A 22,914-nucleotide genomic window follows, 5' to 3' on the forward strand; every position below is an offset into this window, starting at 1 on the left:
AAGCGACTCCTTTTTCTTTTCCCTGGCAGCATCACGGGAGATCTTTAATGTCCACTTGAACCCTTCTCTCTCTCACTTTCTATTGATTGCTTCTATTTTGTCTCACTTTCTCACACATTTTCTCTCCCTATCACTCGTGTTCTCTTCCTCTCCCACTTTCTCTCCAGTTCTTTCTCTCACTTTTCCTGTGCACTCTCTTTCTCCCATGTTGTCTCCCTCTTTCTCTCTCTCGTGTCTCAGCCTTGCAGGGTGGCCAGGCTTGATGCCACACCCACCCCCGGGGGCTGAGCCGGGACAGACAAACCGGTTGTGTTGCTACTGCTCCTGTTCTCCTCGCCCGACTGGGAGCTGCTGCCATGTGGCTGACGGTGCTGCTGCTGGTGATTGTGGTCCAGGTCAGCACAGTCCCAGCTGGACAGCGGTGGTGGGGGGGTGGCCTGAGCCTAGGATAGAACTTGCTTATTCTCTCTATCACTTACTCTCTCTCTTAAATGCTCATGTTCTCTCTCTCATTATCTCATTCTCATTCAGTTCTCTCTCTGACTTTCTTGATCACTCGTGTTTTCTGTCTCTCACTTTTTCTCTATCAATCACTTTCTCTTGCACTTTCAACACTTTTTCACTCTGTCTCTCGAGTCGACTATCTATCACTCGCACTGTCTCTTGCTTACTTTCTCTCTATTACTCTCGCACTTTCTCAATTTCTCTGCCGATCATTCTCTCTGATTCAGTGTGGGTGTGGTTCAGGAATAGAGGCTGTTATTGAGTCTCTGTTGTCTGTCTCCCCCACCCAGACTGGCAGCCAGCGTCAGGCACGTAGTGAGAACCTCATCGAGACCCAAGCGGAAATTGAGACCTTATTCACAACTGAAGGTTTGTGTCTGTGCGTCAATCCCTCAGAGACCCAATTCCCGACCCTAACCTTCACTCAGAATTCTCTCGGCCAGACTCAGTCGCTCGCGCTCTCGCCTCTGAGTCAGAAGGTTGTGGGTTCGAGCCCCCCACACGTCAAGGACTTGGAACCATATAGGCTCATAAGCTGATGCTCCACTGGTAGCTCGGTGTCAATAACAAATTGTATTTATAAAGCATCTTTCATGTCGAGAGGACATCCCAAGGCGCTGGACAATCAGTGTTTCGGACCCAAGCTTGGGGTCGGGATCAGGGAGGGTGGAGGGCAAGGGGTGAAGGAAGGTGGCCGAAGGCATGGTTGAAGTGGAGGGTCTTGAGTTGCGTCCTGAAGGAGGCAACGGAGGGGGCGAGGTGGAGGGACTCTGGAATGGAGTTCCAGGGGGTGGAAGCAGAGTGGCTGAAGGCTTGCCCACCAATGGTGGGGCAGGTGAGATGGGCTTCGTGGAGTAGGTTCTGGAGCCCCTTGAGTGGATGGAGCAGGCAGGTTAGTAGTAAGGGGTTAGGAGGTTGCAGGGGTAGGGGGAGCAAGGTCATGGAGGACTTTGAAAGTGAGGACCAGGATCTTAAATTGTGTCGTCTGTGTGATGGGAAGCCAGTGGAGTCGGGTGAGGATGGGTTGTATTCCCTTGGATTGTATTCCCTTGAGTTTAGAAGGTTGACGGGTGATTTGATTGAGGTATTTAAGATGATAAAGGGATTTAACAGGGTAGATGCAGAGACGCTATTTCCTCTGGTGGGGGAATCCAAAACAAGGGGGTATAGTCTTAAAATTACAACAAGGCCATTTAAGAGTGAAATCAGGAAGCATTTTTTCACTGAAAGGGGGTTGGAAATCTAGAACTTTCTCTCCCAAAAGGCCGTGGATGCTGGATCCATCAACACCTTCAAGAGTGAGGTTGATAGATTTTTTTGGTAGGTCAGGGTATTAAGGGATATGGGGAGAAAGTGGGAAATTGGAATTGAAGGATTAGTTGAGTTACAGATCAGTCATGATCTAATTAAATGGCGGAACAGGCTCGAAGGGCTGAATGGCCTCCTGAAAAGCTCGAAGAGCTGAACGCCTGAATGGCAAGAAGGGGGGAGGGCAAGAGATGTGAAGGGCAAGAGAAGTGGAGGGCAAGAGGGGTGAAGGAAAGTGGGATAAAGGGAAGAGAGGTGGAGGGCAACAGAGGTGGAGGGCAAGAGGGGCAGAGGGAAGAGGGGTGGGAAGATGACCAAAGGCAAAGGTCGAAGAGGAGGGTCTTGAGATGGGAGTTGAACGGGGCAAGGGAGGGGGCGAGGTGGGATACATGGAGCAGGCTCACTGGGTGCTTCGTTTTGCTCAGATTGTGTCTGGTTCCCTTGCTATGAGACTCAGTCCTGTGAGCATGCAGTGGGGATCCCCGAGAACATCAGGAAAAGAGAAGGGAACAGCAGCCATTGCAGCGGGCTCCAGGCAGTGACCATCGAGTGGAACCCAAGTCCTTACGGTAAGGATTACAAATGAGCTGTGTGTCAACCTGGTGCGGTGGTAACGTTTTCGCCTCTGTGTCACAAGATTGTCACAAGCCCCCACCTCAGTATTTGGAATCACAATCTAAGCTGACACTCCAATGCATTGCTGGAGTGTGTCGCATTGCCAGAGGTAGTGTCGTAAGGATGAGATGTCAAACTGAGGTCCCGTATGCCTGTTCAGGTGGATGTTAAAGATCCCATAGCACTGTTTGGAAAGAGAAGGGAGTTTCTTTTTCCTGGTGTCCAGGCCAACAATCCCCCGAATAAAATTGGTCCTCACTCCATGGCTGTTTTGGGACATTGTTGTGCGCAAACTGGCTGCCGTGTTTTGTCCACAAAATACACTCACTCTGGATGTGGATTGGGGTAACTCCTGGAGTCTATTCAGACTGAGGGAGAGAGTGTCGGAAGGGTGGGGGCTCTGTCAGGGGGAGTGGGCAAAGAAGGCGCTGATTGATCTCTGGTATCTCTTATTCCAGGGATCGAGTTTGTACAGGGATTTCGGGTTGACCTTGTGTCCCTCTCTGGCCCGAGCTCGGTATCCGAATGCAGACAGCTGGTTCTCCGCGATGGCGTCAGATTGGAGCCGCAGTTGGTCAGTCAGGCAGGGGAGGAGGGCTTAAGTACTCTGACGGGCGCAATATAAATGCAAGCTGTTGTTGCGGGGATTGGGTTGGGGAGTGTGGGCATTGGATTGAGCGGTGGGGGTTTGGAGGGTTTGCAGTTGGGGTATTAGAGTTGGATTTGGGGACTGGAATCAACCCTCTCCCTCCTCTGTCTGTCCTTGGAGCCCAAATAGCTGATATCCTCACCCATTTCTGTTGTCCAGATCATTGGTAGCACATTTTGCCTTGGTTCAGACACATTGTACGGAGCTGTGGTCTATGGATTCCCTGTCCCACCTGGCCGGGAGCATCATGCTCAGCAAATCCAGTTCCGCACAAACTGTGAGTGTCTCTCTTGTCCCAGGATTGCTTTTATCCTACGATTTCACCTTAGTTTGTCAGCCTGGCTCAGTCGCGCTCTCACACCCCCAAGTCAGAAAGTTGTGGGTTTGAGCTCCCTACACATTGGGGACTCGGAACCATATAGTCAAAGCTCCAGTGCAGATTGGAGGAAGAGAGAGCACTGCATTGTCGTGGGGGCTGTCCTCTGAATGAGACATTAAACCTCTGTGCTCTGTTCAGGGTGGACATTAATGATCTCTCTAAGGGGAAAAGAGAAGGGAATTTCTCTCTCTCTCTTCCGGCGTCCTGGCTGACAGATAAAACCATTTGCTCGCTTCACAGCTGTTTGCGGGATGTCGCTGTGTGCAAGTTGGCTGCTGTGTTCGCCCACAAAACACACAGTCACAACACTCTACAGTCAATTCTGTGAAGCGCTTTGAGACGTCCTCCCGACCAAGTTAGGATTATAATTTTTTAAAACTATTCCATTGTTTTATTTTTTTCTCACAGCCTCATACTCTAATGGCAGACGAGCAAATCCTTCAAGTAAGAGTTCAACCTCCACCACCCATCCCAGGCTCTGTCGCATTCGCACACCCTCAGACATACACCCTCACACAATGACACACAGTAACACACACACACACCCTCACACAGTGGCACACAGGCAGGGAGTGGTACTGAGTGTGACTGTGTGTGTAACAGCCTGGACGCCCTCTCGCCTGAGCTTCACGCAGGACGGTCATGATGTCACAGTTAGCTTCACCGCCGCCGCTGACACCGACAACATCAACAGTTACCACGTCTACCATGGTCGCTGCCCTCCCGGGGAGCCGGCTCCTCTCTCCTGGCAACACACCCACATGGTGAGCAAACTCTCCCCCTGCACCACACTGTCTGTGTCTGTTTGTACGTGTCTATGTGTGCATCTGTGTATGCACACGGGTGTGTGTCAGTGTGCATGTCTACATCTTGGTGTTGGTGCTGATTTCAACGATAAAGCCAAGTCTCTTCCCTCAGCCTCATGACGGAGCTGGGACTGTGCAGGTTAGACTGGGGAGCCTGGAACCCGGCTTTAACTACAGTGTTGTGGTGAGTCAACTCCTCCCTCCATAGACTGCAGATCATCCAGATCTCTGCAGTCCGTGTCCTCTTCCACACCAGGCTCCACGACTGTATCACCTACCTCCTCGCCTGACTCCGCTGGCAGAGGATACAGTTCAAGATCCTGGTCCTCACCTCCATAGCCCTCCTTCCCCTACCTCTGCGACCTTTTAATAATCCCCTACCAACCTGCCCGTTTCCTCCTGCTTCATGTCCCCCGCTTCAACCGCCCCACCATTGGCAGGTGGGCCTTCTGCCACTCTGCTCCACCCTCTGGAACTCCAACCCTCAGTCCCTCCACCTCACCCCCTCTCTTGCCTCCTTCAAGACCCGTCTCAAGACCCTTCTCTTCGACCGTGCCTTCGGTCACCCTCATTCCCCCCCACTTCCCTCCACCCTCCCCAATCCTGACTCCCAGCTTGGGTCCGAAACACTGATTGTCCAGCGCCTTGGGACGGCGGACCTGCCTGGCTCAAGAACCGGACTAGAGACAGGCACGGAGGACTGGCTCGATTCCAACATTCCGTTGCCAAACTTGTCACCTTAGAGCCAGTTCAGTTCCAAGGGACCCCGCTTCTTGTTGTCTCTGAGAGCATTGTGCTGAGTTGGTTTCTTCTCTGACACACTGAGTGTGTATTTTTTGCAGCTTCTGTCTGATCAGGAGGGAGCTGAGCGACGAGAGGTAACATATTTTGTGAAATCAGGTAAGTCTGAGCTCACAGGACCGGCTGACGCTCTACCGCAGATCTGGAGGGAGAGAGAGCGTCACATTGTCGGAGACTTTAAACCTCACTCCCCGTCCGTGCCCTATTTGGGGCGGATGGTAAAGATTGGTGTGTGTGTATGTGTGTTAACCCTGTAAAACAAAGCCCTAACAAGTCGGTGATCCAAGTCGCGGGAAAGCTTGCTAGACAGCATTCTCAATGGTGGTTTCAGCTGGTTAGACTCCAGCAGTTATTCCAACCCACACTCTGGGATCCCCTAAGCCTTGGCTCTCGCTCTCTAAGCATGGTGATGGGATTCTGCGTGGGTCAGGCATGCGGCTGACTGAAGTATAAAGTGTGTGTACATGCGTGTGTGTTCACAGAGCAGACAGGAGAGGGACAACAACTCACACTTACTCTGCTGCTGGTGCTCTTTGCTCTGATCTCGACCGTTGTCACTGTGACAGCCAGTCATCTCATCAACAACAGGAAGCAAAGTGAGTGTGCTTCATCTCTGCTCACCGTGTGTGTTTGTTTTGTGTGTATTAAGAGTGTGTGTTTGTCAGTGTATATATATGTCAATGTGTATGTCAGTGTATGTGTAAGTACGTCAGTCTGGCCTTCTATCTCTGCCTTTCTCATTGTCTGACTCTGTCTGTTTCTCTCTTCTCTCAGATGGAAAGCGAGGTGAGGCTGGCTTTGGGGACGACTCTGTGTCTGAGCCCTTCACAACACAGAGAGTCTCTAACCCAAGAGTCTTTCTCCTGTACCCAGACACGGCCTCTCCAACGCTGCTCAACGTGGTACTTCACTTTGCCACTTTCCTACAGGCACACTGTGCTTGTCAGGTTAGTCACTCGCACTCCCCCCAGGCCTACACACATTCACAAATTAACACTCACCCCAATCCAATACACCCAGATGCACTCACACAGTGATAGACACACTTACATACACATACTCTCACACACATACACTATGACACTGACACACACACACACTGTGACTGTGGTGTCTGACTCCCCTCAGGTGGTGCTGGACATGTGGGAGGAGCTGGCGAGGGGCCTGGAGGGGCGAGCAGACTGGATAGTTCGGCAGTTGGCTGAGGCCCACTTCATCGTTGTGATGTGTTGGCCGGGAGGCGGCTGCCCACCGGGGCCCGGATGGGGGGGCTTCTTCTCCCTGGGGGTGTCACTGGTGGCGGAGCAGCTCCTCCAGGCCCGGATAAATTCAAGCGGCCTCTCCCGCTTCATTGTGACCTGTTTCGGACAATGCAGAGAGGCCGATGTCCCTGGGGTGCTGGATTTGGCCACGAAATACAAGCTGATGGAGGCCTTGCCCAGGTTTTTCTCTCACCTTCACTCCCTGGAACTGCTGGGCCCAGGCCTGGCCCTGCACGTGGACGGGATCTCAGAGGAGACTTACCCTGCAACCCCCTCTGGATTTGCTCTGTACGAAGCTCTAAGACTCGCTGGGGAAGATGGGAGCATGGAGTCAGCCACACTCTGAGGGTGGTGTAGCACTCACTTGCATGCACTCTCCCTCTGTATTATGTGCCTCCGAGTCAGGAGGTTGTGGGTTTGAGCCTCACCTTGGGAACTCTAAGTCAAAGTCTATGACGACACTCCAGCGCAGCGCTGGGGGAGAGCGCAGTATTTTTGGAGATGCCGTTTACAGTGTGTTCTGTGAAGTGCTTTGAGATTCTCGAAGACGTGATAAGGCATTGTATCAAATGTCAGAATTATTATTATTATGTTAAACCTCATTCCCCCTCTGTGTCCTATTCAGGGCAGACGTTAAAGATCTGCTGCAGCGCTGTCAGGGAAAAGCAAATAAGAGTTTTTCTCTTTCTGTCTCTACTGGTATCCTGGCCGACAATCTCTCAGATTAAAGGTTATTTCTTGCCCACTCCACAGCTCTCTGTGTCTGTGTGTCAGGGACATTACTGTGTGCAAATGGGTTACCGCGTTCACAGTCACTACACTGCAGAGTCAGAAGGTTGTGGATTCACTGCAGAAATCCATCACCGTGATCAGCCGGTATCTGACACAACCAGAAACGCATCACCACGATCAGCTGGTGTTTGACCCGCAGAAGCCCATCACCATAATCAGCCAGATGTCTGACCCGCATGGAAACCCATCACTGTGATCAGCTGTGTGTCTGACCAACGCGGAAACCCGTCGCGGGATTATAATATTAATGATAATTTATGTATAATTATATATGTAATGTACAATAATTATTTGTACATGTTTATATATAATTTATATATAATCCAGTGCCTTGGGACATCCTACCGACATGAAAGGCGCTATATTGGGCAAGTTTCCTTACTCCACACACACGCCTCTGTTTATCTAGCAGTAAGTAGGAACCTGGTTGGTAGTCAATTGGTGGATTGCTTTTCTGGGGGGAATAATTCCTTCAAAAAAAAAGTAATAAATTATTCATTAAATCCATGACTGTTGGTGGGACACTGGTGGGCACAATTGGCTGCCGCGTTTCGCCCACGATAATATACAGTCAGTTCACTTCACAGAATATTCTGTGAAGAGCTTTGAGACGTCTCGAAGCCATGATAAGGCGCTATATCAAATGCAAGGATTATTTTAAATTATTTACATAAATTTGTTGTTCTAATAAACTAAACTATTAGGATAATGTATATTTGTATAATTTATATTAATAATGATTTAGATAACAATTATAATAGATAAACTGTGTAATTATTGTTACAATTATAAATGAAGTACCTGTGTTATAACTACTGGGGACACAAGTGACCTGTCAATCACTCTGCCTCACCTCCCAGCATCCCGCGCACTGTCCCCGGCCTCACCTCCCGGCATTCCCCGCACTATTTCCGGTGGGGATGGAGGAAGTTGATCGGATTCTGCTCAACTCCCTGAGACAGAGCGGCGCGTGAGTCACCCCCTAACTCAATAACTAACTCATTAACTAACCCCACAACAGCTCACTCACCCCACAACAGCTCACTCACTCAGTAACCAGCTCAATACCCCATTAACCAACTCACCAACTCAGTAACCAGCTCAATACCCCATTAACCAACTCACCAACTCAGTAACCAGCTCAATACCTCATTAACCAACTCACCAACTCAGTAACCAGCTCAATACCCCATTAACCAACTCACCAACTCAGTAACCAGCTCAATACCCCATTAACCAACTCACCAACTCAGTAACCAGCTCAATACCTCATTAACCAACTCACCAACTCAGTAACCAGCTCAATACCTCCATTAACCATCTTAATAACTAACTCACTGTCTCAATACAACTTGCATTTATACAGCGCCCCCCACGCCGGGCGGCATCCCAGAGCACTCAATAACCAACATAGCAAGACAGCAGCCCGTGGGTCATCCCCTAACCCAATAACTGTCCCAATAACCAACTCACTAGCCCAATAACTAACTAACTAACCAACCCCAGGGCGGCACGCAAGTTTCTCTTTAATCCAATAACCAGCTCACTATCCCAATACCTAATTCAATAACTAACTCAATAATCAACTTCCTTGGGCAGAACGGCATGTGAGTCACCCAGCAATTCAGTAACTAACTCAATAACTTCCCGAGTCACGGCAGAGCGTGTAACTCACTGACTGATTAGATAACTCACTGCCTGACTGGCTGAGCCACTGACTGGCTGCCTGTGACTAGTGTCTCTGTCTTCACAGGGACATCGCGGAGGATGTGGAGAGCGTGCGACAGCTAACAACTGAGCTGATTGTGGAGTGCGTGGTCCGCTGCTTGCGTATCCTCAACCCGGCCCTTGGGAATGGCGTCAGCCACTTGCTTCCACCGGGAATGTCGGCTCGGTTCCGGATCGGAATGTGCCTTGCCCAGGCCTGTCAGGTGAGCGATATCTTGAGGAGATGAGCTGATGAACGAGCGAGCAGTTTTATCTATTGAAATCTATCTAGTATTATCTCTGAAATGCTGTACACTGTCCCCCCCGATGTGAAAGGCTCTATACAAATGTAATCTTGTTGTTGTATTGGCCAGGAAAAAAGATCTCCCTTTTACCCCCGATAGTGCTGCGGGAGATCTTTGATGTCCTCCCTGAATAGGGCATGGATTGCGAGTGAGGTTTAATGTCTCATCCGAAGGACGATGCATCCGACAATATGGCGTTCTCTCCCCGCCAGCACTGCACTGGAGGGTCCGATCTGTGGACATTAAAGATCTACCACCGCACCGTTGGAAAAAAGGGAGTTTCTCTCTGTCTCTCTTAATCCTTTGTATCTTCTCCTACATGTTTAGGAGCTGGGTTACCAGGGTGAGATTGGGTACCAGACTTTCCTCTACAGCAATGAGCCGGAGATCAGGCGTCTCCTCATGTTTCTGGTGGAAAAGCTTCCTCGAGACAGTGCAGACACAGCAGACCAGCCTGCAGGTAAGTTATGGCAGCCCGGCTCAGTTGCTGTGTATGTCAGCCTGGATCAGTCACTCGCTCAAACAAGTCCTTCTTTGTTTTGTGTCTTGACAGAGAAATCAGTTCTCCTTCAGAGATTGATTGCCACTAAGATCAAGCAGCAACTGGCCAGCGCTTGGCTACCGCCTGCTCTCCGCACCACGTCTCTGCTCAACACTCAGGTCAGTCTCTCATAATAAGCCTCACATCTGGCCAGAGCTCCCACCTCAAGAGGATGTCTTGAAGTACTTCCCAGGGATTCGCTGTAATGTGCGTTTTGTAGGGCCACCGATTTGAGCACAGTGAACGTTTTTATCTGTTGGCCAGGACACCGAGAGAGAGAACGAGGGGAAGGAGAGAGGGAGAGTCGCTTTTCCCCCCAACGGCGTTGAAGGAGATCTTTAACAACTAATAACAGCCATGTGTGTTTCTTACACAGAATTCCTGCCTGATGAACAAGTTCCACTCTCAGGCGCTCAGCTTGGTGGGCAGCACAGAGGGACACGTCCCGAGAGGTAAGTGCAGCTGAGTGAGAACAGGCCTGATTGCCTGACATCCGGGGCGACGTCTCGATGCGCTTTACCAGGTTTCACTGCCTCTGGTTCTGAGCTGTGGGGGTGAGAGACAAAGGGAGCTCTCTCCATCTGCTCCTCCTCTCTCCCCCTCTCAACAGTCTCTCTTGTTCACAGAGCTGTGGGAATACTGGGAACAGCACCAGCCGCCGGTGACAGCTCAGGCCTGGGACCAGGCCTGTGTCGCAGCCTCTGTGCTGGAGCGAGCGACAGCTGACCTCAGCGCCGTGCAGGAGTGGGAAGCAGAGTGGAACAGCCAGGGCTTGGTCTCTCGACTCTCCCCTGAGGTAGGTGTGGCACTCTGGGAGGTGGGGGAAAAGAGAGCTCCTGTTTCATTGTGTATCAGCCTGGCTCAGTTGCTTGCACTCTCACTTTTGGAGTCAGAAGGTTGTGGGTTCAAGCCCTACATCAAGACTTGCAATCACACAGTCAAAGCTAACGCTCCAGTGCAGTGCTGGGGAGTGTTGCATTGTCGGGGGCGCTGTCCTTCGGATGAGACGTTAAACCAAGTTCCCCGTTCATGCTCTGCTCAGGTGGACGTTAAAAGATCTTTCCACAGCATTATTCGAAAAGAGACGGGAGTTTCTCTCTCCCCTCCAGTTTCCTGGCCGACAATCTCCAAATAAAATCGGTCTCTTGCTCCATGGTCGTTTGTGGGACACTGCTGTATGCAAACTGGCTGCCTCGTTTCACCCACAAAATACAGTCACTATATTTCTGTGAAGTGCTTTGAGATGTCTCAATGATGGGATAACGCACCATATCAAATGCAAGGATTATTATGAAAATATCTTCTCCCTATGTTTTTCGTTCTCTCACACAGGAATACAAAGCCAGGAAAAGGCAGCGTTTACAAAGCAGGATACAGGAATATTTAAAACAAAGCAGCCAGCGGTCAGAGGTCAGGGCAGGTCTCGCTGGGACCCCTGCCCCCGACCTGACAGATCCCCGCCCAGACCACAGGTGTCTCCGAGCTAAACACTCTCGTTTCATCCACACTGAAAAATTCACTTTCACACAGGTAAGTGAGGACCTCGTCCTCTCTCTACCCCGCTGTCTCCCCCTCTCTTGATTAGTCTTTATCCCTCCATCTCTGTCTCTATCATTCCTCTCTTCCCCCCTCCCCCCACCCATCTTCAAATCCAGTCTTAAAACCCACCTCTCAAGATTTCGAACCCCTTGATCCTGTCACTTTGAAGAGTTCTAAATGCAAGTCCTGGCTGACAGATCTGTGTCATCACTCTTTGTTGTGTTTCTCCCCCCCCGCCTCCCCACCCACACACATATACAGGAAGCTGATAAAGATGTGAGTCAGTCACTGGCGTCCATCAGCGGCCGAACCTCATCGAAGGATTCACAGGAGGTGAGAGGGAGCGAGGCTGGGAGGGAGGGAGAGAGAGACACTAGTGGGAAATGTGTGTGTTATTCACCGTAACCAGCCACTTCACTGAGAGCCCCCACACAGACTCTCAACACATAGTCACTACACTTCTCTCATCAGTTTCCTCCCCCAACACCACAGGATGTTCAGGCAGAACAGCAGAAGGAAGTGAGGGAGCTGGAGAAACAGCTTAAGAGTTTGGGGGAACAAATCCAGGATGTGAGAACAGCCATGGAAACCCAGACCCTCACTGTGAACCAGGTAAGTGCCCAGCGCGAGGGGAGGATTGTTAATAATAATAGTCCTTGCTTTTGATATAGTGCCTTATGTTGTTGAGACGTCTCAAGCGCTTCGCAGGATTTACTGGGGGTGGAGGAGGTATGGTTACAGCCTGGGTGAATGGAGAGTGACGCTGGTTTGTGTTGAAGGCGGAGGAGGAGACAAGGGACCGGGAGCTGAGTGCAGAGGAGAAGCAGCAGCTACTACACATCAGGAAGCGAGCGCTGGACTTGCTGCCTGACGCAGAGGGCAACCTAAGCAAACTGCAGGTAAATCACAATCACTCAACTGGAGCAAATGCCAGGTAACGCGTTGACACACACTGGCTCACACTCAAGCTCATCAAACTGCAGGTAACCTGCGCTCGCTCACACTTGCTCTCGGTCACACTGACTCGCTGACACGCATGGTGTTCGTCTCTCTTGCCCAGGCTGTGATGGAGGCCAGTGCCCAGCGGCTGGTGAGTTTGGCTGGTCAATGGGAGAAGCACCGAGTCCCGCTCATCGCGGAGCACAGGAGGCTGAAACAACAGCTGGACAGCCACGAGGTTAGCGGGCCGCTGGGGGGTGGAGAACTGGGGTTGTCTGTCTGTCGCTGATGCCATCTGTTTCTGTCTGCCTTGTTTTGTAACTGTCTCTCTCTCAGTCTGTCTGTTTCACTTTCTCTGTCGCTGACTTTCTCTTTGTGTCTTAGCTGGAGTCCTCGCGACGACTGATGGAGATTAAAGAATTTCATGAGAAAATTAAAACGTCAGCAGAGGAGGCGAAGAGAAAAGAGAACGTTCATCGTCAGCTCGTGAGTCACTGCTCCCCGCCATGTCTGTCTCTCACTCCCCTCCTCTTCGTCTCACGCCCCTCTCTGTCTCGCTCGCTCCCCCCACTCTGTGTCTCTTTATTTCTCTTCTCTCCCCCCCCCCCCTCTCACTATCTCTTGTCTCTCTCAGGTGCTGGAGTTGGAGCATTTGTCGCGTGGGGTGGGTCGAGCAGCGTACACTCAGCGCATCCTGGAGATTGTCAGTAACATCAGCAAACAGAAAGAGGAAATCACCAAGGTGATGTCTTGGGTGGCGAGGGAAGGAGGGAGCAAGCGAGGGAATAGAGTGGAGCTCAGTGCTTGCCTGCTGTGTACTTATTAGACGGTCTCTGTGCGTCTCTCCTGCTTGACCCTCTCCCCTCTCCATGTGTGTTTCAGATCCTGTCAGACACGAAGGAACTACAGAAGGAGATTAACAGCCTGACGGGCAAGCTGGACAGGACCTTCGCTGTCACAGACGAGCTGCTCTTTAAGGTTGACAAAGAAATCCACTTAACTCCCCTCCCCCCACCCCCAACGCAGGGGGCTCTAAGCTCAGTCCAGGTTGACACTCCTCCCCCAGATTCATGAGAGGGAGCGAGTGTTGCCAGAGGAGAGGGTACAGGATCTTAAACACCCCCCATTGTGTCTTGGCCAACAATCCTCCAGATTAATGGCTCATCCTCGAGCTGTGTCTGAGTGTGTGTAGGAATGAGTATATATGTGTGAGAGTCAGTGTATGTGTGTGAAAGTGAGTGTGTATGCGAGTGTTAGTGTGAATGCAAGAGTGAGTGTATGTGAGTCAGTTACGTGGCCTAGGCAAATGGCTGCCATGTTGGCTGCTGACTTTGCCCCAACATGCACAGACCTTTCTCACTGACTCTCTCTCTGTCTCTCTTTGAAGGATGCAAAACGTGATGAAGCCGTGCGGAAAGCTTATAAATACCTCGCAGCTCTGCACGAGGTGAGCACAGGCAGGCGGGTGGTTAGACGCGAAAGGCGCAATGTAACTGAGAGTCGTGGCGCTCTGTGAGACATCTCTCTGGGATGAAAGACGTGTGTGAATGTACATGGTCGTATTCTCCACAGAACTGCAGTCAGCTGATCGAGACCATTGAGGACACAGGCACCATCCTCAGGGAAGTCCGCGATTTGGAGGAACTGGTGAGAGAGTAACACTCATTCCCTCTCTTTGTCGCTCGCTCGCTCTACTGTCTGTCTCTCTGACTCACTCGCACTCATTCCCTCATGGGCTCTGTCCCTCTCGGTCACTCCCCTCTCTCACTGAGCGCTGTGACAGGCCAGAAGCTGGTTATTAATATTCTGGTGGGGGGGGGGGCATTGTTTTGCAGATTGACTTGGAGACGGGAAAGAAGACTTTAATTAACTTGGAGAAGATCTTGGAGGATCACAGAGCAATCAGACAGGAGAACGCTGGCCTGGCTGGTAGGCTGAGAGAGGCCTGAACCCAACCACAGCCAGATACACACAGGGCCAGAGAGAGAGAGAGACGGACGGAGAGAGAGAAGCACATATACACAGTGACAACTACACGGGGGGGCTTACAGGAAGAGAAGAGAACGAAAGAGATGGGACCACAGATACACACAGGGAGACAGAAAACAATACTAAAACCCAAATATTTTGCGAGGCTCCAAGACTGAGATTTTTGTACGATGGCTGTCATGGAGAAGCGCTCAGTCTGCGATTCAAACTCCCAGGGATTCTCTCTTCTGGACCAGAAGTGGGAAAATGATGGGATCAGTGATCAATAATTGTAATAAAACTTATATCAAACACCCATGTCTTGTCAATCCTAGTTTTACACTGGGGTTTTGATACCCAGAGTTCAACGATCAATAACAATAATAGCTTGCGTCTAACACGGAGGCTTCCATGTCGAAAAGATGTCTTGAACACTTCACAGGGTTTCACTGTGAAGTGTAGTTACTGTGTTTTGAGGGCGCTGTGAGGCAGGAATGAGTGCCAGTGAGTCAGAGACTGACAGTGAGTGAGACTGAGCAAGAGTAATGTCCCCTCAAACAGCTGTGAAGCAAGTGGCTTTATCGGCCACGAGGAGAGAAACTCCCTTCTCTTTTTCCTCTCGACAGCTCCGTAGGAGATCTTTTAAGGTTACCCTGAACAGGGCATGGACGGAAGTGAGATTTAACATCTCATTCGAAGAACAGTGACTCCCAACACTCGCCCCAGCGCTGGGCTGGAGTGTCGGCTCAGACAAATCGTGCGAGTCCCTGATTTATAGGGGATCAAACCCACAACCTTCTTGTGAACTGTTAACGTCAGTGATAATTAGTTATCTCCGAGGACACGCTGTTATTGTTAACCATGCTAGTGTTAATTATAGTTAACAATAACTTAGTTATTTAGTAAGTTAATTGGTCAGTTATTATTCAACCAGTTAATTAGTTACTAAGTTAATTAGTTCTTCAGTCAGTTAATTATTTAGTAAGTCAGTCAATTAGTGATTTATTCAGTCAGTTAATCAGCTATTCAGTCAAATATTCAGTAGTTATTCAGCCAATGAATGAATCAGTCGGTGTCAGCAGTGAGTGTTGTGGCCTCCAGGGGTCGCTCTCTCCCTCCCCGGGGCTGAGCGGGAGGGGATGGAGCCGAGGGCCGCGGCGGTCCCGGGCCCGAGTTTGGGGGTGAAGGCCGAGCCTGGAGGTACCCCGGACCCAGGCCTCGGCCTGTGGCTGTGGAGCTGGAATGTAAACGGGATCCGTGGCTCACGTTTCAGCCACAAACTGGAGGAGAATCAGCGCCACAATCAGCCCCGGATCATCTGCCTCCAGGAGACGCGAGTCAGCAGTAACTATGATCATATCAGAGAAATATCATTCATTTAATATCATAAAACTGCAATAATTCCCTTCAAAACAATAAAATAATAACGTGGTGACTTCAATCCTGGACCGTTTGTGGGTATAATGAACTGCTGCGTTTCATCCACAAAACACAGTCACTACACTTCACAGCATATTGTGCGAAGCGCTTTGAAATGTTTCGAAGACACGATAAGACTATATCGCACTCGACGATTATTATTGTTGTATATAATAAACATATACTAATCAGTGGCGACCAGGAGACCGGAGACAGTGTGTAAAATTGATCTAAAATAATAATTAAAAACGGTCTAATATCAAATAACATTAATATAGTACAGTAAACTCCCGATAACTTGTTGCTTTGAGGGGAAAGGGCTCAATGATGAGTTAACAGGAGCTGAGAGTTAGGCGTGTGTATAAATATATATTGACTCAATGATACCTTAATTCCTAGTGCCGGGTTAAGGTATTATGTGAGTGAAAGTGAGAGCGTTACATTGTCAAAGACGTGAAACCTCACTATCTATCCATTCCCTGATCAGGGCGGACGTTAAAGATTTCCCGCAGCGCTGTCGGGGAAAAGGGAAGGGGGTTTCTCTCTCTCCCCCCACCTTCCCTGACCGATTGTTTTTTCAGGGGAACATTAAATTTCTCTCTCGATCACAGGAGATTCTCTGGACGAACCAACAGCGATAACTGAAGGCTATAATTCATATTTCAGCTTCTGCAAGACTCGTAGCGGATACTCAGGTAATAATTAATAAAAACTTTCCGGTGGTGTGTCAGAGAGAGAGAGAGAGAGAGAAAAAAACTCTTCCCCTTTTCCCCAACAGCCGCAGGAGATCTTTGACATCCACCCTGATTGTAATATGCTCCAACCCAGGTCAACAACAAGAACAAATTACATTTGTGTGGCGCCTTTCATATCGGGAGGACTTCCCAAGACACAGCATAGTCCTAATGCTCTCTCTCTGTCTCTCTCCTATCTCTCAGGAGTCGCCACTTTTTGCCAGGATAGTGCTACGCCCTTCGCTGTGGAAGAAGGTCTCTCGGGCATTCTCAGTCACTGGACTGGGGAGGTGGGCTGTTATGGCAAAATTCAGAAGGAATTCTCCGAGCAGGAACTCAGGATGCTGGACAGTGAGGGCCGAGCACTGATCACCCAGCACCGCATAATGTAAGCTCCTCAAATAATGATTGATATTATCAGTTATTGCTTCTATCAATAATACTAATCATCATCCATAATAATCAATATTAATTGTTGTTAATAATCAATTATAATCAATAATAATTGCTATCAATAATATTTATCATGAATCAATAACAATATCAATAACTAGTCACTAGTATAATCAGTACAAAATTACATTTGTAAAGTGCCTTTCTCGTCAGGAGGACGTCCCAAAGCGCTGGACAGTCAGGGATTAGGACCCGAACGGTGGGTGGGGGGAAGATCAGGGAGGGTAGAAGGCACGAACAAAAGAGGGTCTTGAGACGTGCCTTGAAGGAGGCAAATGAGGGAATGAGGCAAAGGGAATGTGGGGTTGGAGAGGCTGAAGGCCCAATAACCGAGGGTGGGGCAGGCTGGGCGGGGGACACAGCGCAGGACGGAGCCCGCTGAGCGGAGGGACCGGACTGGTTGGAGAGGGTAAGGTCATGGAGGGCCTTGAAGGCAAGGTTGAGAATTTTGAACTCGATTCCCTGTGGGATGGGGAGCCAGTGGAGTCGGGTGAGGGTGATGGGGCCACGGAGCCTGGTGCAGGATAGGACACGAGCTGCAGAGTTCTGGATGATCTGCAGCTTGTGGAGGAAAGAGTTGGGAAGGTCGACAAGCAGGGCGTTGAAATAGTTGAGCCTGGTTGTAATGAAGGCATGCATGAGATTTTGAATGCCTGAGAGGTGAAGCAGTTGGTGGAGTCTCTTATAAATAGTATTAATGCTAATTAATTCAACAGCAATGTCTCCACAAGCAGTCGTGGAGAGAGTGGTTTTATCTGTCGGCCAGGACACCTCGAAAGAGCTTTTAATGTCCATCCTGTATAGGGCATAGACAGGTAGTGAGCTTTAACATCTCAAAGCACCTCCGACAACGCGCACTGTGCCCCAGCGCTGTGCTGAAGCATCATTTTAAACAATCTCAGTCCTAACGTCACTGTCTGTTCCTCAGAAGCAGGGATGAGAAGGAGGCCGTGCTGAGTGTTATTAATGTGTATTGTCCCCGTGCCGACCCTGACAGAGACGATCGCAAGCTCTACAAACTGAGGTTCTGTCAGCTCCTGCAGGCAAGAGCCGAGGCCCTGCTCCAGGCTGGGGGGTGAGGACAAGCTCCCTGGTACTCTCGCTAACTGTCACTCCCTATCTCCAAGGGTGGTGGAAGCCAATTCGATAACAACTTTTAAGAGAGTAGATATTTGGGGAGGACAAGTTTGCAGGGGTATGGGGAGAGAGCGGGGGAGTGGGATTGATTTGGAAGCTCTTTTCAAAGAGCGGTACAGACACGATGGGTCGAATGGCCTTCTGTGCTGTATAATTCTATGATTTCATCTCTCTCTCTCACACTTTCGCTTACTCTTATCTTTTTGTGTCTGTCTGTCTCTCTTTCTGTGTCTCTGTTGTGCTCTCTCTCTCCCCCTCTGAATGTCTGTGTCCTGTTGTCAGGCACGTGGTGGTGCTGGGAGACATGAACACGTCACATCGACCCATAGACCAGAGTGACCCAATGCTGGTGAGTCCTGGGGGGAACGAGGGACTCTCTCTCACATTCTCTTTATCTCTCACTCGCTCTCACAGTCACTCTCTCTCACACACAGGAGGGATTTGACGACAATCCCTGCCGTCAGTGGTTGAGAGGATTCCTTGTGGGAGGAGTGGAGGTGGGAGGTGCAGCAAAAGGGAGTCTCTTTGTTGACGCTTTCCGCCATCTCCACCCAGGCCTCAGCGGGGCCTTCACGTGCTGGCGAAACTCCACGGCCGCCCGCAAAACCAACTTCGGCTCCCGCATCGATTATGTGCTGGTCAGCCAGGGCCTGGCAGAGGCCGGGCTGGTGGCCTGCGACCTGGAAGCAGAGATTCATGGTTCCGACCACTGCCCGGTGCGAGCAGTGCTGGCCTGTGGAGTCCTGGCCTCACCTCACCGCCCCGTGCTGTGTACCGCCCGCTGGCCGGAGTTCGCCGGCCGGCAACTCAGCCTCTCGCGCTTCCTGGTCCCCATACGGCAGACGACAGGTTCTGAGAGCCTTGGTCCGGTCAGGAAAAGGAGAGCGACTGCCCAGCCCAGCTTGCTGCCGTTCCTGAGGTCAATAGCAACCAGCGGTGAAAAGTACCTGGCAGGGACCAGCAAAGGCAGGGAGGGGGGAGGCCTGAGTGGAGGCTTGGTCTTACCCCAGGCCCAGGGCGAACCTCAGTCCCAAGAACAGCCCCAGGCGGCTATATGGAGGTTGTTGCTCCCTGGGCCCCCACGTGCCCCCCTGTGCCGGGGTCACCAGGAGCCATGTGTGCTCAGGACGGTGAAGAAAGCCGGGCCGCAGCGGGGGCGACAGTTTTACACATGTGGACGACCGCAGGGGGCAACCTCAGACCCCCGTTCTCAGTGCCGCACTTTCCTGTGGGTCAGCGGGAGGGTAAAGGGGGAAGGAGGTTCTGCGACGTAGCGTCACCAAGAGCCGAGGAGAGAGAATTGTAACCCATGTGCTTATTACAAGTACCCTCAGAAAACATGGGATATATGTGACCTTGTCAGTGTGACTCCGTGTGTGTATGTGTGAGACCCTGTGTGTGACTGCGTCCGTACCGAACATACAGGAAGGTTGAGACACTTTGTTGTATTTGCCAAGCTACTCCCCATTCCACTTGTATTTTGCACCATAAAAACCTTGTTTTTTTAATGTCTGCTGTATATTAATAAAGATACAAACCCTCAATACAGCGCCTTGCACCTTGGGAGGACATCTCCAAGCATTTCACAGGGTTTTGCTGTGAAGTGTAGTGACTGTGATTTGAAAGCAGCCAATTTTGAGCGCAGCAACATCTCCGCAAACAATTTTATCTGTTGGCTGGGACTCCGGGAAAGAAAAATTTCTCTCTTTTCCCACAGTGCTGTGGGAGATCATTAATGTCTGGCCTGAACAAGGCATGGATGCAGAGTGAGGTTTAACGACTCAGCAATGTGGCGCTCTCTCTCCCCAGCACTAAACTGGAGTGTGAACTCAAAGTGCCACGACCTGTGGGGTATCGAACCCACAACTCTTTGACTCTGAGGCGAAAGCATGAGCGACTAAGCCACAGGTCAACATGTTTAGGCCAGATCGAGGGGTTAATTGGGGAGATCTGAGTGACTAGTTTTTTTTTTAGCCTGGATTTTGTCAGGTAATCACTCTGAATTTTTGTAGTGATATTTAGGCTAATGTATTCCACCCTTGGCTGTGAGAGAGACCCAATTAATATGGAATTAGCTCAGTTATTCTCTTTGACCGAGCCTTCAGCTCCCCTCTCGACTCTCTTCCCCCTTCTCGCTCCCTCCCATCCCTCCCCTCACCCTGACCATTTCCCCCCTCCTCGCTCCCTCCCCTCACCCTGACCATTTCCCCCCTGCTCGGGTCATGACCCAACTGTGCAGCGCCTTGGGACGTCCTCCTGACGTGAAAGGCGCTTTATAAATGGAATCTTGTTGTTGTGTTATTAAAACAGTGTAGGCGGTCAGATAACCTGTCACTCAATCACTGTGAGGTCACAGCCTCAACCCTAACCCACACACACGGGTGTGTCAGTGTCACAATGAGGAGTATTCTGTTTCATAATACGGAATACACAATAATGCACTGCCCCCCCCAGGGGCAGAGAGACAGACATTTAGATCTTTCACTCAGCTTTTCCCATCATTATGAAGGTTAGACTCCAGCAGTTAACCCACCACACAGTCTGGGTCCAAAGCCTTGGCTCTTGCCAACCTGCCCTTAATACTCTATGGAGTTAAGTGAACAGAATGGATCCCTCCAGGGAAAGAGTGCGCATTCCATCCCAACAATCTCTCTGTAAATTTCCATGCATAGGTGGGATGCATGGAATTCTCATTTTGGTTTGGATACTCAGGCACTCAGCTGGCCAAAAATAAAGATTACATTTGTATAGCGCCTTTCACATTGGGAGGACGTCCCAAGGCGCTGGACAGAGTACAGCATTTTAGAACCGAGCTGGGGGGGGGGGGGAGGGAGCGGCCGATGGCATGGTCGAAGAGGAGGATCTTGAGGTGGGACTTGAAGGAGGCTAAGGAGGGGGCGAGGCAGAGTGACTGGGGGATGGAATGCCAGAGGTTGGGGGCAGAATGGCTGAAGGCTCTCCCGCCAATGGTGCGGCAGGTGGCTCGGGGGACGTGGAGCAGGCCAGAGCCTGCTAAGCAGGAGGGAAAAGACATGAAAAGCCCTATGTCAAATGCAAGGATTATTACAATTGATGGGCAAGCAATCCAACAATCGGCCAAATGGCCTCCTTCTGTGCTGTAATGTTCTATAATCTACTTGGTGAATTCTACTTCACAATGGTAGGAAGAGTTGACATTGAAGAATCAGTAAGCTTGCCTTTCTCTCTGTGCAGCTGCCTGCCTCCCAAAGAAGACATTCAAAACAAAATAGTTTCAATACAGCTTTAATAATTTCACATTTAAGTTTGTTTTAAACAAAGCACACAGCTATTTAAACAATTGTTCAAACAAGTTAAAGAAACAGGCTTTTGAGAAAACTTCCAACAAGTCGTAAATTTGCAATTAAAAAAAGATTAATGGTTTATCAAGTCTAATTGCATCTCAATACATCATGAACAAAGTTCTCCACTTTGTCCAGCCTTTGGTCATTGCTGCGGTATGGAATCTCTCTCCGAGAATAAGAAAATAGTTTCCACGCTCGCACTGGGTGGCCCTTCACGTCTGCCATTGAGCATACTGATCGACTATATCAATTTTCTCAGCAAACGGCATCTCCTCCAGCCCCCGCATCGTCTCATGCGGCATTCCTCAGGGTTCTGTCCTCGGTCCCCTCTTCTTCACCCTCTATATGTTCCCTCTTGGTGACATCATCCGCAGACATGGGGTAAATTTCACATGGATGCGGATGACACCCAACTCTATCTCTCTGCCTCCACCCTCAACTCCAGGACTACTGGCGTTCTGACCAACTGCCTGTCTGACATCAAGTCCTGGATGAGGGACAACTTTCTCCAGCTGAACGTCAGCAAGACCGAGGGTCTCCTGTTGGGCTCACGCCAGCGCCTCTGCACCTCAGGCACCAGCACCATCAGCATCCATGGCTGCACTCAACGTCACTAAACCAGTCAGGAACCTGGGTGTATGATTTGACCCTGAACTGTCCTTTCTCCCCCAAATCAGCACCATGACCGGCACTGCCTATCACCACATTGCCAGACTCCGCCACTGCCTCACCCCTCAGGCTGCTGAAACCCTCACTCACGCATTCATCACATCAAGGTTCGATTACGAAACTCCCTCCTCATCGGCCTTCCCAACTCTTCTCTTCACAGGCTGCAGATCATCCAAAACTCTGCAGCTCGTGTACTCTCGTGCACCAGGCTCCGTGACCCCATCACTCCCACCCTCATCTGACTCCACTGGCTCCCTATCCCTCAGAGGATCAAATTCAAGATCCTCGTCCTCACTTTCAAGGCCATCTATGGCCTTACCCCCTCCAACCTCTCTGAACTGCTGACTCCCTACCAACCTGCCCCCTCTATTCAACAGGCAGCCTTCTCCATGTCTCCCGCCTGAGCTGCCCTACCATCAGTGGCCGAGCTTCCAGCCTCTCTGCCCCCACACTCTGGAACTCTATCCCATGAGCCCTTCGCATCGCTTCCTCCCTTGCCTCCTTCAAAGCTGGTCTCAAGACCCTCCTCTTCGATCAAGTCTTCAGTCGTTCTCCCACCTCTCTTGCCTTCTCTCACCCTTCCCCCACGCTCAGATCCTGACCCCTGCGCTTTGGGACATCCTCCCGACGTAAAAGGCGCTCTATAAATGTAATTTTGTTGTTGACCAGGCTTCTGCTCTCACCTCTTTCTTCACAGAACTTAAACATCAACAGATTTCAACACTTCTTTCAATGTCCACCTCAAGATCTTTCCCCTTCACACCCAGCTCAGGTCCAAGCAAAGACACCTCAAGAGCTTTGGGATGTCTTCCCACCGTGAAAGGTGCAATATAAATGTCAATTATAATAATCCTTGCATTTGATAGACTTTTTTTAAACATAAGAATTATTACCCCAAGAAAGCATGCACAAATTGACTAATGAGTTCCTACCAAGTGCAAGGTAAACAGAGGCATGAGGAGTAAGGAAATTTGCCTAAGGTTTCACCCGTCTGGGAATCGAACCCAGATTCTCTCACTCGCGCGACAACTTCTAACTAATACGCAACAAGATCCCATGAGATT

At 50.2% G+C, this 22,914-nt stretch overlaps 3 protein-coding genes across 6 annotated transcripts; all 3 read left to right on the forward strand.

Moving 5' to 3' along the window:
• Positions 1-231: 231 nt before the first annotated feature.
• LOC103188063 (interleukin-17 receptor D-like) lies at positions 232-7,071 on the forward strand. Its single transcript, XM_007907899.2, has 12 exons — positions 232-395; positions 795-873; positions 2,238-2,381; positions 2,886-3,001; positions 3,236-3,353; positions 3,864-3,899; positions 4,059-4,219; positions 4,374-4,445; positions 5,104-5,161; positions 5,545-5,658; positions 5,837-6,009; positions 6,191-7,071. Exons 1-12 carry the CDS (start codon positions 357-359, stop codon positions 6,668-6,670), a joined length of 1,590 nt encoding a protein of 529 aa, XP_007906090.2. The 5' UTR covers positions 232-356; the 3' UTR covers positions 6,671-7,071.
• Positions 7,072-8,023: 952 nt separating this feature from the next.
• ccdc22 (coiled-coil domain containing 22) lies at positions 8,024-14,431 on the forward strand. Of its 2 annotated transcripts, XM_007907895.2 has the most exons (17): positions 8,024-8,086; positions 8,870-9,047; positions 9,456-9,588; positions 9,682-9,788; positions 10,046-10,121; positions 10,296-10,465; positions 11,002-11,199; positions 11,470-11,541; positions 11,701-11,820; positions 11,988-12,107; positions 12,269-12,385; positions 12,532-12,633; positions 12,782-12,889; positions 13,030-13,125; positions 13,535-13,594; positions 13,720-13,794; positions 13,983-14,431. In XM_007907895.2, the coding sequence occupies exons 1-17, from the start codon at positions 8,037-8,039 to the stop codon at positions 14,094-14,096; spliced, it is 1,896 nt and encodes a 631-aa protein (XP_007906086.1). In that variant the 5' UTR covers positions 8,024-8,036; the 3' UTR covers positions 14,097-14,431. The 2 variants fall into 2 exon arrangements, with proteins under 2 accessions (XP_007906086.1, XP_007906087.1); XM_007907896.2 differs by lacking the exon at positions 12,782-12,889.
• Positions 14,432-15,221: 790 nt separating this feature from the next.
• On the forward strand, positions 15,222-19,402 carry apex2 (APEX nuclease (apurinic/apyrimidinic endonuclease) 2). Of its 3 annotated transcripts, XM_007907890.2 has the most exons (6): positions 15,223-15,459; positions 16,146-16,229; positions 16,473-16,656; positions 17,650-17,796; positions 18,141-18,207; positions 18,293-19,402. In XM_007907890.2, the coding sequence occupies exons 1-6, from the start codon at positions 15,255-15,257 to the stop codon at positions 19,130-19,132; spliced, it is 1,527 nt and encodes a 508-aa protein (XP_007906081.2). In that variant the 5' UTR covers positions 15,223-15,254; the 3' UTR covers positions 19,133-19,402. The 3 variants fall into 3 exon arrangements, with proteins under 3 accessions (XP_007906084.2, XP_007906081.2, XP_007906083.2); XM_007907893.2 differs by lacking the exon at positions 17,650-17,796 and having other exon boundaries at positions 15,222-15,459; XM_007907892.2 differs by lacking the exon at positions 16,146-16,229.
• The last annotated feature ends 3,512 nt before the right edge of the window (positions 19,403-22,914 follow it).

This window comes from Callorhinchus milii, unplaced genomic scaffold (genome assembly GCF_018977255.1).
Source record: "Callorhinchus milii isolate IMCB2004 unplaced genomic scaffold, IMCB_Cmil_1.0 Scaffold14, whole genome shotgun sequence".
Classification (NCBI taxonomy): domain Eukaryota; kingdom Metazoa; phylum Chordata; class Chondrichthyes; order Chimaeriformes; family Callorhinchidae; genus Callorhinchus; species Callorhinchus milii.